The 17958-nt window shown below is 36.6% G+C and overlaps 1 protein-coding gene across 2 annotated transcripts in view; it reads right to left on the reverse strand.

Annotated features, from left to right (window-relative positions):
- Positions 1-16378, reverse strand: part of Setd2 (SET domain containing 2, histone lysine methyltransferase) — an 87961-nt gene extending 71583 nt beyond the window's left edge. Inside the window, exons 1-5 of one of the 2 annotated variants that reach the window (XM_046437657.2) lie at positions 15853-16378; positions 9449-13821; positions 7543-7674; positions 5534-5662; positions 483-606 (exon numbers count right to left, since the gene is read on the reverse strand). In XM_046437657.2, the coding sequence (XP_046293613.2) occupies positions 483-606; positions 5534-5662; positions 7543-7674; positions 9449-13821; positions 15853-15924 (4830 nt within the window). In that variant the 5' untranslated portion in view covers positions 15925-16378. Of the gene's footprint in view, positions 1-448; positions 607-5533; positions 5663-7542; positions 7675-9448; positions 13822-15852 lie in introns of those variants that run through there. The other variant, XM_058576786.1, reaches the window with a different exon arrangement.
- Positions 16379-17958: the final 1580 nt, after the last annotated feature.

Here is a 17958-nt window from a genome sequence, read left to right on the forward strand (position 1 = left end):
TCGACCACTGAGCCACATCCCCAGCCCTATTTTGCACTTTATTTTTAGAGACAGGGTCTCACTGAGCTGCTTAGTATCTCGCTTTTGTGGAGGCTGGCTTTGAACTCGGGATCCTCCTGCCTTAGCATCCCAAGTTGCTGGGATTATAGGCATGTGCCACAGCGCCTGGCTCAGTTTTAACTTTTAATATGATAAGAACTGATTACCCACATAAACCAAGACATTTGGAGTGTCATCCATAATTTTTAATAGTTATAATATGGAGCATGCATATTATTGTTTATGAATAAATGAAAGTACCTCCTTCTCCCATTCTTTTTGAAAAGAAACAAACTATATAGTGTCTGGTCCTTATTTTTCTCACTTGAATATGAGTCAGTGTAAAAGATCCCATCAAACCCAACAATTTACAGATCTATTTCAAAGCAAACACATCTATGTTGCTTACCTCATCATTCTTCAGGGCCATGAAATTTGCTTACCTCATCATTCTTCAGGGCCATGAAATAGTAGTGAATGTTTTTGTTTCGTGCATATTCCTTCACTCGAGCTTTAAACTCCTTATGATCAAGAACCTCTCCACAATATTCCAGGACAAAGGTATTCCTGCAAAGCAAAGAAAATAGTACTTTCCTGTCTACAACATATTTGGAAAACATACATCCAGGAAAAATTACAAATTTAAAGAAATAATACAAAATAAATAAATTTGATATTATACAAACTGAAATATGTATAAGAATCTGCCATCTGACCAAGCTTAATTTTCTCATTCCTAATACTTTTCAATAAAAGTCCATTCTAATAACCTTTTATATTTTATGTGTACTTTCAAAATGCATATCCTTTCTCTAACAAGATATTAAAGTGAATATTTGGACTAGGTAGAGCACTTGCCTAGCTCATTTGAGCTCCCCAGTTCAACATTTCCCAGAACTACAAAAAATAAAAATGAAAGAAAAGAAAAAATATTTTTTCTTTTTTGTTTTGTTTTGTATTTTATTAGAGACAGGGTCTCACTGAGTTGCTTAGTGCCTCACTATTGCTGAGGCTGGCTCTGAACTAGCAATTCTCCTGTCGCAGCCTTCCAAGCTGCTGCACCCATCAGAAAGAAAGAAAAATTATTTTTCCAAGTTCAAGAATAATTTATAGGACTGGGGATGTGGCTCAGTGGTACAGCACTTGTCTAGCATGTATGAGGCACTGGGTTAGATTCTCAGCACCACATAAAATTGAATAAATAAAATAAAGGTACTGTGTCCATCTACAACTAAAAAAAAATAAAGAATGATTTACAATATTATGAAAACAATGATTCACATCTGGGAAACAGATCTGAAGAAATTTGTAGGCACTGAAAATTAGAGGCTTTTTCTCCTAGAGAAAAGAGTCAGTTAAGTATAGCAATACTTCTGCCGTCTTTACTCTCAAAATTGTCTAATGATGTTAAAGGTCAGATTTAGGTTCTATCTGGGTGGCTGACCTCACTACTCTGTGGATAATACATACAAGGAATTTGCACAAAACAGCTGTGTAAAATGGCAATGGAGAAGTCTTATTTGTGCACAAAGATAATCCTAAGAATAACCCAAATACTCCCTCCATTTGTTTTCATACAAGAAAACTATGATAGATTAGGGGCAACTCTTTTAAATAAATAAATATGTAAATAAACAAATGAACTATCCAGAAAGGACATAAAGCAGCAACAGTTATGCTTCTGGTCTTGGATTTAGCCCACAACAGACCCACTACAGTTGTCTGCCTCTATTATGAACAAAGTTGCAGAAATTTTACAACTACCTCCACTGACAGTATATTAAGTAGCAACATTTTATGCAATGAACAATCTAAAACCATTCAAAAAGTATCACATTCAAGTCTGCACTACTACACCTTGCATGTTTTAGAACTATGATTATATATGAATAGTCATTGAGAAAAAGCCTAGAATAAAGACTGAGAAGACTGTGCCCCTCAGCATCTTTTCACTCTTGTAGAAATGAAATGTTCAAAGCCTATGGCACCAATGGTCTGAATAAATGATGACTACTATGAGGAGTTGACACCTAAGAATACTGAAGAAATTAATAAACTCAAAAGTGGCAAAATTCTAAAAACTGGGCTAAGGAGGAGAGATTCTCTTGTGAGCCTGACCTCTTTGAACACACCTGGATTTGGTATCCAAGTAGTCCTTTTATTTAGATTCAACTGTAAATATCACTGGAGATAAAAATATGAACCTCCTGCCTACATAAAACAAAAACAAACAAACAACAACAACAAAAAAAAAAACCTAGCAATCTTAGCTGGGTTGTGATGGCACACACTTTTAATCCCAGCTATTCAAGAGGCTGAAGCAGGAGGATCAGAAATTTGAAGGCCAGCCCCAGCGATGTAGCTAGATACTCTTAAAAAAAACACAACGGGTACATAGATAGGCAAGTGGTAGAGCACTTGCCTAGCATGTACAATGTCCTAGTTCAACCCCCAGTACTGCAAAAAAACAAATACACACCTGTCTTCTAAAGTACATTCCAAGGTCTCTCTAGCACTTTTCAGTAATTATGATTAATCTCTGGTATCTTTTATTTACCTACATAATCTTTTGTTGGTTATTTTACCTATTTATTCTGTATTGAAGATAATAAATTTTCAGACTCAGACCTCCTTTATTCTCTAAATGTTCATTTTCACCATGACTTCAACTTTTGACTCTATATAGACAAATGTTTTACAATGCTTTGCCTCAAGTTTTGACCAAAATAGCTTGCCTAGAAAATCTTTTTTTTTTTTTAAAGAGAGAGCGAGAGAGATAGAGAGAGAATTTTAATATATTTTTTTTTTAGTTCTCGGCGGACACAACGTCTTTATTGGTATGTGGTGCTGAGGATCGAACCCGGGCCGCACGCATGCCAGGCAAGCCACATCCCCAGCCCTTGCCTAGAAAATCTTAACCCCTCAAAATAAACATGCCCTAAGTCTAACCAAAGAAATTTTTTTAAATGTAAATCATTTGTATTTGTTTATAACATCTAATATAATGAATATACTTAAAGAGGAGTTAATTTGGCCAACTGAAAAAAATTAAGTCTTCTTAATTTAGAAAAATAAAGTAGTTAAAACGAGAGTAAAAAATAACCACATAAAAAAGCAAAGTCAAAAACAGGATTAGAGCTGGATACAGTAGTATGTGCCTGTAATCCCAGCAATTTGGAAGGCTAACACAGAAGAGGACAGTAAATTTGAGACCAGCCTCAGCAACTTGGCAAGACCCCGTCTCAAAATTTTAAAAAGGGGGGAAGGGCTTGAGTACTGGGAGCCACTCTGGACAGAAGCTATGTGCACACCTTTAAGTCCTGAGGAAAGGGGTACTGAAGAATTATTGCACCCCTCAATACACTGGGCTTTACCTCAGCTTGGAAGGTGTGGCTCCAGGAGTGGATGTCACCTGATGGGGTTGAATTACACCCACTGTTCCTTTGCCCTTTTGGGGATAGAATGTTCCATGGAACCTCCCCTTGTGTGTCCCCTATATAAGAATAAAGAATTCCAGTGGCTTTCTCTCTTTCCACGGAAGCCTAAGGTCACAGAGCCATCTCCTGATTTTGAAAAGGTCCTTCTGTGTGTTTGCGTGCTTTCTTAGCCGTTTTCTTGAATTACTGGAATAGTCAGATTTGTGAACCCAGCATAGGTTGCCAGCTCAGATAGTGATGGCTAAGGATGTAGCTCAGTAGTAGAGTGCCTCTGGATTCAACACCCAGTACCAAAAACCCAAATGGATTAAAAAAAAATTAGAGTAGATATTTGTATAACTGTGCAGCAACCCATCACAAACATTCTTAGGTCTCAGTAATAAAAATCTAATTACTCATGGCTAAACCTAAAAAAAAAAAAAAATCAAATTATTATCTTTATAACCAATACTTAAATTTGCCTTTCTAGGGCTGGGGTTGTACTCAGTGGAAGAGCACTTGCCTAGCATGTGTGAGGCATTGGGTTTGATTCTCAACACCACATATAAGTAAATAAAATAAAGATCCACTGACAACCAAAAAAAATTTTTTTCATGAACAATATTTTTAAAAATTTGCCTTTCTAACTCCAGAAATTTATCAACTTGTAATTAATGTAGAATGATGACAAAACCTGAAGCATTTCAATGTTTAATTCTCCAGTTCTAGGACTAGTCCCTTCCCTTAAGAAATAGAAAATGACACATCACAGGCTACCTTGGAATTGTGATAAATCTGGAACTTCATAGGTTAAAAATATTCTACTATTCCCTTCTCTACTACCAAATTCTTATACCTGTACTTGATCATTTAAAGTTCACAGATGCCATGATATAGGTATTATACCAATTTCAGATAAGAAATTATAGAGAAGTTAGGTGATCTGCCTACCCAAGGTCATAAAGCTCAATTTACAGCCTAGGATTCAAACCTCACCTTAAAAACTACTTTCCCCCTTAAGTTACAAAGATGCTCCCTTTCATTATATTAAAATATTTAGTACTCTTGAATCACTTTTTTTTTTTAAAGGTTTTAAATATCAGAACCTGACTATAATGGCCGATTTGAATTGTCAACTTGATTGGATTAAGAGGCATTAAGAGGCTTGCGGGTATGTCAAGGAATGATAGGTATGTGGGACAACCAACTGAAATGGAGACCCTCCCTAAGCGTGGGCAGCACTATCCAATACGATGATAGTGTGGATGGAACAAAAGTGGGAAGAACAAGGAAATAACAACAGATGCTGGCTCCATTGTTCTTGACCAGGTTTTTAATTGCTGTTGCAATTAAATCTTCAATCTGAGAATATTGGACTCTTGCTTCTTTACTCTTCCAAAGCAGATTCTTCAGAAGCTTTCAGTCTCAGACTAGGGTAGCAGTAGCCTAGCACACCTCTTATTCTGGGGCTTCAGCTTCTAGGACTACGCAGCTATTTCTTCCAGCTCTCCAGCCTGCAGAAGGCCATTGTGGACTATCTAGCTTCTGGTCATAAGCCAACCTAAGTCCCTCTTTTATAATTATTATACTTTCTGTTGATTCCTGTTGTACACAGGACCTTGCACATGCTAGGCAAGTGCTCTATCACTGCACCACATCCCCAGCCCCTACACTGATATTCTTCACATATTCTCAACTCTTATCCCAATTTGGTTTTATATATACCAATAGATTTTGTCCCAACTCCTTTTCATACAGGAGATTCATAAGATCTTGGGGGTCTACAAGAAGTAATGGCCTGGAATTAAAGGAAACATAGCTATCTGACAAGAAAAAGACATGCTTAGTCCAAATGTCCCCAGTGACAAAATCTCTCCTTGGATATATAGACAGAAGGATGTTTTTTATTACTGTTTTCCTAGAAATCAATTTTAAAAAACAAAAAAGTAGCTACCAAATGGTCATGCTGCACAATAATCATTATTTAACCTTAGTGCAATAGAAAAGTTAATTTATTACAAAATTTCTAGGCTTAACAACCCAAAAATGAAGTAAAAGGTGATTAAAACAGAACTTACGAAGGAAGATCTTTGGCAGCTCTTAAGCCCCAGCCTTTTTTTTCTGTAAGTATGACTTCCACATCTGCATGCTGTTTTCTCTGAAACCGTCTATTGGAACAGTAATCCCCATTTGGGCACCTAGAAGAACTGAAATAAGAAACAGGTGAAAAATCAAAAAAATTTTTTTTTCAGCACTAGGAATTAAACTCAGTGCTCTACCACTAAGCTACATTCCCAGTCCTTTTTACTTTGAGACAGGATTTCTCATCCATGCTGCCATGAACTGGTAATTCTTCTGCCTCATCATTCCAACTTGCCTGGATTATAGGTACCACACTTAATGCAAAATTAATTATTTCAAAAGCATATTTTTGCTAGAATGTGTTATAAAACTACGTATATCTACATCTTTATGACACAATCCTTACATGTGTGATTAACCCCCAAGTAAGCCTTTCTCTATAATTCTTCCCATCACAAAGATATTCTTTAGAATTCATTGTCAACGTTGTTAGTTAAATAGTACATCCACAATCTAGTTTTATAATTTGGTCATCATGAAACAGTATAGAATACATTTTTAGGCTGCATGGAAGTTTGCAGGTCACTGACAACTATGCGAAGCTAACTTATTTTCTGTAAGTACGTTTCCTTATATTCTACTCCAGTCACCATTAATTTGGTCTTTTGAATACAACTAACTATTTGATCTACACTTGAGTGAAACCAAGTCATTATTAAACAGACTCATTCAGAGTAAATGCAATAATATACAAGGCTCTTCTCCAATGCATACTAGAGTAAAAATAAAATCAAACATTCACTAAAATCTTAATATTCCCAAACCAATAGATATAAAGGCTTTTAATGACAATTAAGATTATAATACAGGGCTGGGGATGTAACTCAGTGGTAGAGTACTTGCCTAGCATGCACAAGGCATTAGATTCAAAACTCAGTACTGAAAAAAGAAAAAAAAATATATAAATTGCCATTTCTAATATAGTATTATTTATTGCCAAACTAGCAGTAAATAATAATTTTATAGATGCTGAAAGGATGAGGATTTATCTTAAAGTGAGGTAGTAAAGTAAAGCTTTCAGCCGATCCCAGCAGCTCGAGAGGTTGAGGCAGGAGGACTGAAAGCCAGCTTCAGCAAAAAGCAAGGTGCTAAGCAACTCAGTGAGACCCTATCTCTAAGTAAAATACAAAAAAGGGCTGGGGATGTGGCTCAGTGGTTGAGTGCCCCAAGTTCAATCCTCAGTACCAAAAAAGAATTAAAGCAGAATCTCTATAATACACAGAATATGGGTAGATAACAGACAGCTAAAGATACAACTGTCCCTGCCTATGTGCGGAAATAGAAAAAAAGGCCAACCTGGGAAAAAGAGAATAAAATGGCTATGGGTAACTGACCAAAAAGTAGTTTGCCAGAGACTGGAAATGCAAGTTAATGAAGGAAAACAAAGCTAAATTTGAACCTAATCCTAAAGAAAACAGAAATACTAAAAGTTTGAGCATGGGAATAACATGAAGAAATTCTAATAACTATACGTGTCCATCTACAACATACACGTAAGATTTTATTTCTATGCATAAAAAGAGAAAAACATTTGCGTATGTCAGCATAGGCATTAATTTTTTTCTGGGAAGACTCCAAACAAAGAGACTGAGGTTTGGGAGAGGAAGACATTTAACTTTATGAATTTCTGAAACATTGGGGTTTTATCTCATTTTTAGTGAAAGCTAAAAAATACCAACAATTCTTCCCAGTACACAAACATTACAAGAGAAAAGAGGAGACTGAATATAAATTAGTATTAGCATATTTGGCATTAGTAACAGGACTGATTTACAGAGCACTTAAAATGTGCCAGGTACTATAATCTAATACAAAACACAGGGGAGATTTTCATCCATGGATAGAAAAAAAAGTCAAACTTTACTCCTCACTGATAATTATTTTTAACATTTACAGACATTCAATAGAAAAGCTGAGTAAAAGCAGAGCATTTTAATTTACTTACCATTCAATCATGAGGAGACGATTAAGACAATCTTCCCCACATGCTATTTCACCTTGAGCTCTTTCATCTTTGGAAAGAGGTGTACACTCACACTGCATTCGTTTAATATCCCGATGGGATTTATTCTTCTTTCTATTGGTTAAAGTTTCATAAAACTGGTTAAATAAATCTGGAGATAATATAAGTAATCAAATATGTGCTCTCTCTCATTAGTTTCACATTTAATGATTTCCAAAAGTGAATCTTTCAAAAGGAAGAAAACATCTAGTCACTAGCACCTGAAATATTAAAAGCTCTTAAGAACTGTGTTGCAAAAAACATGATAGAGGCAATCTTAACCTTAGCAGATGAGAGGATAGAATGAGTTCAAGTCTATCATTTTGGAACGCATCCTTATTTCCTAGTCCAAGTCAGCTTAGTCCCAGATTCTGAGCAATTTTAAATGTTAAAGTCATATATGGAAAAATTGTGAGTTTCAAATAACATAGGTGGTTAATAAAAATTTAAGAACCAAATTTCATGGGCTGTATAAATGATAGTTATAATACAAGACTGAGGGGAAAAAGGAGCTACTAAATAAGTTGTTTTTGGCTTTTGTTTGTTTTGCAGTCCTGGGGACTGAGACCAGGATCCTGCACATGCCAGCAAGTGCTCTATCACTGAGCTATATTGCCCAGCCCTAAGAGCTTTTAATTAAAAGTTTTGAGGCTGGAGTTGCACACCTGTAATCCCAGCAACTCAGATGTTGAGGCAGGAGGATCTCAAGTTTGAGGTCACCCTTCAGCAACTTAGTGACACCCTGTCTAAAAATAAAGTTTTTAAAAGAGATGAGGATGTAGCTCAGTGGGAGAGTGCCCGTGGGTTCAATCCCCACTACTCCATTAAAAAAAAAAAAAAAATTAGGCATTAGCTTTAACTCAACCAAACCTTTTAAGAGAACCCTTTGGTACTATAACTTTTGTATAAATTTGTTTAAAAGAAAACTGTATGGCTTTTTTAAATGAAATATGACTATACAATAATTAAGATAAGGCTAGGTTTAGTACCAGCTACTTGGGAAGATGGCTCAAACCCAGGAGTTTAGGGTCAGTTTGGGCAACACAAGACTACATCTCAAAATTAAAAAAAAAAAAAATGAAAATGACTATGGGGCTGGGGCTCAGCAGTAAAGTGCTTGTCTAGCATATGTGAGGCGCTGGGTTTGATCCTCAGCACCACGTAAAAATAAGTAAAACAATGGTACTGTGTCCAATTACAACAACAAAAACTTTTTAAAAATTGTAAATAATTAAAAAAAGATGATGATAAAGGTTTCAGAGGCAGCTTTCTCAATGTAGACAAACTTATTTCAAAGGAGAAAACAACTTCAAATTTGATTGTTTAAATTTGGTTACTGACAAATTTAACCTATTAAGAATGTGTTAAAACAACTGACAAAAATTTCTGTTGCGATCTAGTTCCAGTTTTTATAAAGTACCTAAAGATGCTTCACCATGCACATTTTGGGAAAATAAAAAAATCCAACATTACCAAATTTTTATTTTCTAAGAGCAGATTATTTTGCTGGGGTTTTATTTCATGTCACACTTATTTTATTTCCTGTCACACTTTCACTTTTAAAAGGAATTAAAGAAAAATTGAGCTAGCCTACATTATACCTTTAGAATCAAAGAAATGATGAGAGAAATAAATGAAGACATTTCCTTTCCTAAGAGGGAAAATAAAACTGGAGAAAGGAATCTGTATTAGAAAATCCAGAGTTTTTGTAAAAATACTTTTATAAATTTTTTTAAATTTATATTTTATCACACAAACTCTACTTCACACAGTCTGAATTGTTGAAAAATTAATTTTTTTAACAAAAAAAAAAACTAAAATTTGTCAGACAAGAATTAACTAGGCTCACCTTTCTGTTAAATAAACATTTTCTTCAATAAGATCAAAGTAGCAAGGCATCTTCCCCTGCTTGGCACACTCTTTCCATCGCTGTGGGTCCCTGAAGTCATCCATGACACAGGAAGGCCCGATCAGCGCTGAGCCTAGGGGCACTGATGTCTCTCCCTGATCCATCTCCACTCTAACTTTCTTTCTGTCCTGAAGCTCACCATCACTTTCAGAATCACTCTCCAATTCCTGCCTCCGTTTTTTAGGAGGCCCTCTATCTTTGATATCATTTTTTTCTAAGTTTTTTGAAAAATCTTTCCTTTCATTCACAGATAAAGAGTCCTTAATAGAATTGCTGCTTATTTCAGGTGCTTGCACTGACCCTTTGTCCTTATGAAGGGATAGAAGGTATTTATTGGACTGGCTTAAAAAGTGGGATCCACCTCGTTGATCCCAACTGTCCTCCTCTTCACGGTCATCTGTTAGGGAATCTGGTACCTGTCCTTGAATTCGATCATAAGCAACCCCAGTTCCAGGAGGTCTACCTGCTGATCTTGGATCCCAGTAGCCATTGCCTTGCCAGTAACCATGGGTTCCACTACACTGCTCTATAGTTTGCTGATACCTGTGTGCACCACAGGCTCCATAGCTGCTATCAGGCTGCTGATATGTGGTAGTAGGCTTTTCTTGTTGAGAGAAGTCCCATACTAGATTTCTGAGCTCTTCTGATGAGTGTAAGCCATCCATGCGGGAGATCTCACAAGAGGAAGAAAAACTCAACTCTGTTTTTCCCAGTCTACTGTCTGGCCTATTAGGGAAAGTAGTCTGTTGCCGAGATTTACTTGGGACATCTTCAAAATCATCAGAAGAATAAACAGGCAGGTCATCTTGTTGCCTGGAAGATGTTTTGGCTTTTACTGCTTCCTCTAAATTTGGGCGACCTAGAGGGTCAGATTTCACATCTGTATGACTTGTACTGTCAACACCATCACTCTGAGGATGAGCAATTTCAGGCAGGTGATTATCTACTTGTTTTCTGCTGGACTGTGTAAAAGAAATTTCTAGATTCTTCTCTATTCCTTTATGAAGAAAAAACTTTTCAGTTTGAGGACAGCCTTTACTTGCTATACTCTCAAATTTTTCCTCATATGAATGTCTCCTTGACTCCATTCTCTCATCTTCCCAGTGGTCAGAATAGTGTTTGTAACTTTGACTGCTCCGAGAAGAACAAGGACTTGTTTCTTCCATGGGCAAAGTAGAATTCTTTGGCACAACCACAACAGACTGGAGACGGTTTCTTGGAATACTGCTATCATCAGAGTCTGTATCTTCTGAATCACTCTCATCACTTGAACCTTCAGAAGAACCAGAATAATCTTCATGGACAGTAGACACAATTTCTGGGGCATGACCACTACTGTCACACTTTAAGGAATAAATTAATCCATCACTGTCTTCCATGGTTAAATTCAAATCGCAAGATGAAAATACAACTTCAGAGTCATCAGAAGTATGCACATGTCCTCTATCTCCTTCTTCATCTAAAGAGATTTCTGGTCTCTCTCTCCTATCAAGCAATATGGAATTCCCTTCTTCTTGAGCCTCTTGCAAACATTTCCCTGATAACCCATTATTATGCCTGTTTTCCCAGGAAGCAAATCCCTTTCCTGAATCAGGAAGGCCACTACCTACGTCTTCTATTGTTTCTTTTCCTGCATGTTTTAAAAATTCTGTGTTTTTTTTACTCTTCAGTACTGCATCAAGAATTGGAGATGTATTCTCACCACACTGCAAGAGAGTTAAACTGTCCACTTTTATTCCTAGTGGAAGACTCTGAAGAGATGAAGCAATACCTGAACTCCCTACAGGTTCACATAAATCATCAAAATGATTAACAGAAGCTGAACTAGTACTACCAACACTCTGCTTATATTCTTCACATGCAAATTTTGAGTGATCTGATAGATTTATATTATCACATATAACTGTTTTTGATTCCAAATGCACATTCTTAAAGCTATTTGAAGAAATCTTCATAACTGAAGGATCAATATTTTCAGCTTCAGAATAACACAAAGAAGGGTTACTCTCATTTGTGGTAGAATATCTATCTGAATCTTTGGTTTTGCAGCAAGAAACTCTCATATCAACTGGTTCTTTAACTGTTTTAGAATAATCTGTAGTCATAACTGGCAAAGACATGAATTTATCATGGTGTGGTGACACCAGAGGTTCTGTTTCTTTAAAAGGACTTTTTGACTTACTATGCTGCATGCAAGTATCATCCAAGTCTTTTTCCTTGCATTTACTAATATTCTGAAATCCATTTGATGAAAACAAGCAGGTTTTGACCAAAGGGGATACCTCTGATCCAGTCACACTATCATCAGAAGTCATCAAAATAACATCAGTTTTAGAAGTGCAAAATGTTGCCGCATCAGATTCTGCCCCAGGAGATCCATTAATATTTAATTCAATGGGACAAAAACTTCTTATCTGATCATTCTTCATTTTAGATAAAGAGTCCAATTCTTTAATACTATCATGGCTATCATGTCCTATAAATTCAGACTTAAAAATAGGTGATTCATCTAGCTTTTTAAAAGCAGGTGAATCATTTAATCGATTTGATGGAGATGGACACCCAGTCTTTTCTCTTTCAGAAATTTTATTAATAGTTCTTAATTCATTACCTTTTGAACAAGGAGTATGTAAACTAAAAGTATGAGACTGTTTGCTTTCTTCATTTAATTCTGTACAACAGAAAGAATTTTTAAATTTATCAGACTTGGGTATAGGTTTTGAAAGGGCAGATTTATAACGGGAAGCACTATAATCGTGCTTGGAATATGATGACCCCCGCCGGAATCCCAATTCACTGGGAGAACAACATCTTTTTATTGCTTCACTTTCTGAAGTCCTTTTGGATTCTCTTTCTAGTTTTGAAGAATACTTTCCTCTTCTCTCAATCTCTACATAAGAGGTCTCAGTTTTGCAGTCCCGATCAGATTTAGAATAGGATGATGATGTCCTTAGGTCTCTGTAAGAAGAGGAATGAGATGACGTGCGCCTTGAGTAGGACTTCTTATATTCATCTTCAGAGTCAGAACTTTCTCGTGCCCGGTTATCTATATATGGCCGAGAATAGCGTGTTCTCTCCCGATATGGGGAACTCCTGTGGTAGCGGCGATCAGAGTCATAATAATGAGATCGTTCTGACCGGGAATAGGATAAACTAGTTCTAGAGCCCCTCTCAGATCTAGAACGAGATCTGCTACGCCTTCGCTCTCTTTCTGATCTACATCGGGAAGATATATACCGAGTATCTCTTTCAAGTTTTGAGTAGCTAAAATATTTATCATCTCTTTCTGTTTTAGATCGTGAAGACTTCCCTAACTCCTCACTTTTTGAAGGTGCTGAGCTCTTTTTTAAATCTCTTTCCTTTTCAATGCTTGCTGAAATTTTTAAATCATGTGATCTTTGACTTGAGGAAGTCCGTACAGAATCTTCGTCAGATTCTGAACCAAGAAATGTGCCTTCAAATTGTGAAGATTTCTTCTTAGAACTTGGTTTTTTAACACTCAGACTAATCTTAGAACTATCTGGAATTTCATCTTCCTTCCCAATATGGGAATCTTCTTTTTGTGAGGGAATATCTGCTTGCTCGTTCAAATTTTGAATTCTGTGTTCTTCTGAACTATTAGATACAGTGTCCTGCTTAGTATCCACTTCCAAAGATTCTGGTACAATTGTAACTGGTAGTTCTTTCGGAGCTCTAACTGCTACATCTACTGGTAAGGATACTGGTGCTGTCACTGGAACTGTTACTGATGTATGTGGCAAGGCCATTGGCTCTATCATTGGTGCTGGTGGTGAGGGTGTTGTAGCTTGGGGTGGTGGTGGAGGTGGAGGTGGAGATGAAGGTGGTGAGTCTACAGTTGTTGATTCTGCTATGATTGCTGGTAAATGTACTGTGGGAGGAGATGGAGATGTTGCAGCTGTAGTAGTAGTCAGTGGTGGCCTGGATGTTACATGAAGCAGGTGTTTCTTAAAATGAATTTTGCCCAATTCCACTCTTGATTTTGGTGGGGAAGATTCTTCTGTAGTAGATAATGTGTCTCCAATGTCCATTTTACTTTTAGGAGTTGAATCTACTTGAAGAGGTGTGGCTGGGGAATTTGGAGTATCATTTTGCTTTTCATTGCCAAGTGCTGTGAGAAATCTATTCTGCAAAGTTTTTTTTGTAAGGCTGAAGCTGAATGACACCTTCTGTCGTCCCTGTTCCTCCAAATTAACTTTTGTCTTGGTGCCTTTGGGCAAAAATCGACTAGAAGCAACACCTTTGAACATTGGTCCTTTGATGAAACCTGGTTTTTGCACATTTTCAATTTTTGCCTATAAATGGAAAAAAAAAAAACAATTATCAACAAACAGTATTACTATTAAATGGCTAGCACTGCAGTTTAAATGTTTATGAAAGACTTTTACTGTTTAACAAGACCCTGTCTTTTGTTGAGGGTCTTGCTAAATTGCCAAGGCTGGCCTTGAACTTGTGATCCTCCTGCTTCACTTCCCAAGTCACTAGGATTACAGGCATTGCACTACCACACCTAGCATTCAGACAATGTTTTAAAAAACAAAATAAATAACAAGTAGAATGAATTTCACTATGATACAGATTGGGGAGCGGGTACTAGTGATTGAACCCAGGGATGCTTAACTACTGAGCCACATTCCCAGCTCTTTTTATTTTTCATTTTGAGACAGAGTCTTGCTGAGTTGCTGAGGGCCTCACTAAAGTTACTGAGGCTGGCTTTGAACTTGTGATCCTCCTGCCTCAGCCTCCCTAATTGCTGGGATTGCAGGCATGCACTACTGTACTTGGCTGATACAGATTATTTTTAAAACTCCTTATTATGGAAATTTTCAAACATATTCAAACGTGTAGAGAACAGTATAATAAACCACTAAGAACCCACTCCCAGCTTTAATAATTAACACATATTTTTTCCATTCTTGTTTTCTCTTATGTAAAGCATTTCAATCAATTTTTCAGATAACATTTTTCAGCTAACATTTTCAACAAGAATTTTTTAAAACCCACTGTGTTTAAAGGACATATACACAAAGAGCAGTAGGTAATATCTCAGTACTCAAAACAGTTTGTTCTTGTGTTATATCTGAAAAGAAAGAATAGAGGAGAGCAATAAAAATCAATGGTCTGATATCATACAGATTCAGTTAGGTGTGTGGAAAAAGACAGACCTATAGCCGGGTGCAGTAGCACATGCCTGTAATCCCAGTGGCTGGTAAGGCTGAGGCAGGAGGATCAAAGCCAGCCTCAACAATGGCAAGGCGCTAAGGCACTCAGTGAGAACCTGTCTCTAAATAAAATACAAAATAGGGCTAGGGATATAGCTCAGTGGTCAAGCACCCCAGAGTTCAATCCCCAGTACCCTGCCCCCCGCAAGAAAAATCCACAGACTTATAATCCACTCTTTACGGAATACTGATTCAATAACTCTGAGGTAAAGCAAGAAAGTCTGGGACATTTTTGCTTTCTTTGAGGGCAAGTGGGTACAGGAGGTAAAGACAATAAGCACTGAAAGCAATTCTGATGATCTTTCCAGGTTTGGGAAACCACCAATACAGAGCAACTTCCCATCTCATTCATTTTATAGATGAGGTAATAAGCAAAAGAGGACCAGGCCTTCTGTTTTCCTGGAAATCACTCTGCCCTAGTGCACTGCCACATTCTCTGCCTGGTCTACACATGCTTAGGCGATGCCATTTTATAGAATGTATAATATACCAAATAAGATTTCTCCCTCCACTATTTGCCAAACCACCAAAGGAAATGGTGTGACTTAGAAGCTAAAAGATATAACTTTGGTTGTAGAAAGAACATATGAAAAGTCTACAGCAACAAACTCAAGCCTAAATTAATGATGAGGTGCATGCCATCTGCAAAAGTTTCCTAATTGATGTTCCTTAATCAACTTTGGTTATTTAAGAGAATAATTTTCTCCTTCAACATGGTGAAATGTGAAATCAGTATTCAAAAGTATATAGTAACCATTCAATTGGGAAAGTAAGAATTTCCACATACCATAAAGCAGTGGTTTTCAAATGCTTTTAAGAAACAGAATCCACTTTTCAAATTAAATCTCACATTAAAGTTCAATAAATATAAAACAGACAAAACTGTCTCTAGAGCTTCCAGCCTCCTCTACCTTTCCTAAAGAAAGCTCTTAAAACTCTAAAACCCATTTTCTTGTGTTATACAACATTCCTCAATGTGATAACTGTAGCCTAATTCAAAATAAAAGCTAAAGCTTTAAAATGATTTCAGCTTTTACCCAGTCTCTGAAATGTACTTAGAAGTCAATCCCATAATCACTGAACAACTAGTTAAATTATACTTACCTCATTTTCTTCTTCTCTATTTCCATTCAGCCAAGAAAACATGAAAAAAAGAAGAAATATATATAAATACATAAAACTGACTGAAATGAAAGTTGTTTTTATTAAAATTGTATATGTGGTACCTACAGATATATTCTATATAGACTGTCTATTCCTTCATCACCTCAATCACATTTAGTTTAACAAATTTCATTCAAAATAATACCATGCACTGTGCTATTCAAGGATGAATAAAATAGAATCCCTGCCATTAAGACGCTTACGTTGCAAAATATAATTGTGTTTTTCGGAAACAATTCCAATATAATGCAGTAAATACACAGAAATATGTACAGTGTAGCAGCAAAGAGAAAAATAAGCCACTTAGTTTAATGGAGGATAGGAATGCAAAGAATCTTTCCTAAAGAGATTAGTTTTTGGAGAACATATTTGTGGGGAGATCTCAAGCAGATAGAGATCTCAGGCAAAGGTCCAGAGACTGAAAAATACACTATGAACAAGAAAACTAAAAATAGTTCAGTATTACCTGAGTATACTGTATAACATGGAAAGAAGCCAACAATTAAATGGAATAAGGGGCAGTCAAGTCAAGAGGTCAGGTTTCTTATTAAGAAGAATTGTATTTTACCTATGGATCACTGGTTCTCAATCTCTTATTGGTAACTATTAAATAGGCCTTTTGCTAAATGCAAGATATTTACTGTGTTCCATAACACAGTACATCTGCTCCATATACCACAGTGCCTGGCTCTGTGAACTCAATTATGTTCTAACAAAGGTAACCACACAGTATTCTGACTGTGAAGAACTGAATACCACAAGTCTGGGTTATAAGAGTGCACCAAGACATGTTAGGGTACTCTGTACCTGTAGGAAAGGGACGCTACAAAAAGACATGATAGCTAGACTTGCATTTTAAGCAGGTTGCTCTGTAGACTATGTGGCAAGACTCAAGTACAACAATTTGTTTTAAATGTTCCTTAAAAGAAATATAAAAAAATCCTCTCCCCAAATGTAGGCCTAACACCATAATTCACTCAGTTCATGCACCAGTGTTAACAGTAGTCAAAACCAAGTTATGAACTCTATTTGTGTACAATGTGTCAAAATGCATTCTGTTGTCATGTACAACTAATCAGAACAACAAAACAACAACAAAAAGTTACGAGCCAGATAGGGTGGAACATACCTGTAATCTCAGCAGCTCAAGGCTGAAGCAAGAGGCCAGCCTGAACAACTTAGTAAGACCTTATCTCTAAATAAAATTACAAAGGTCTGGGGATACAGCTCAGTGGCAGAGTGTACATGGGTTCAATCCCCAATACTTTGTGGGGGGACTATTAATGAAGGGTGGGAGGGGATGGCAATATATGGATAAGATCTGAAGCAATGCCAAGATTAAAAATTTCTTTCTATTCCAAAACCACTAAAAATCTCATGGATGTAAATATCAGACCCAATGTACTTGATTCTATGATGTGTTTCCCCTATAAAACACCTCCACGGGATGCATAATACTATCAATAGCATTATAGTTTGATAGAATGTTTTTCCGGGCCTAGTATTTCATAAATAATCATGCCATATAACCTTTGGCACATTAGATTTGGTTTAAATTAATATCACTTGAAAATTTTTCAAAAATTATGTCCAAGCATACACTTGTCTGCATGGTATAATTGAAGTGCTAGAAATACCAAGGTGACCAGAACTCATCCCTAAGCCTCAGCAGTTCTATTTTAGCAGGCACATGAAAAGAATAATCCTGACAAACAGTGATAAAAATCATTACATGGTAAAGGGATAAAGAAACATTACAAATTTTTAAGACTGGGTGAAGGGAATGAAGGTTCATTTCAAATTTCACAGCATTGCTTGACAGAAGGCCAGACATGGTCTGGGGTTGTGGTCAGTGGCAGAGTGCTTGCCTAGCATGTGTGAAGCACTGGGTTCAATCCTTAGCACTACATAAAAATAAGCAAAAAATAAAGACATATGACCCCATCTACAACCACACACACACTCTCACACACACACACAAAAAAAATTTTTTTAAAGGCCATTTTCCAGGGTTGGGGCTATAGCATTTGCCTAGCATGTGTAAGG

The sequence above is a fragment of the Marmota monax genome, unplaced genomic scaffold (assembly GCF_021218885.2).
Source record: "Marmota monax isolate L192 unplaced genomic scaffold, Marmota_monax_Labrador192_F-V1.1 WCK01_AAM20220418_F8-fsc00021, whole genome shotgun sequence".
NCBI lineage: Eukaryota > Metazoa > Chordata > Mammalia > Rodentia > Sciuridae > Marmota > Marmota monax.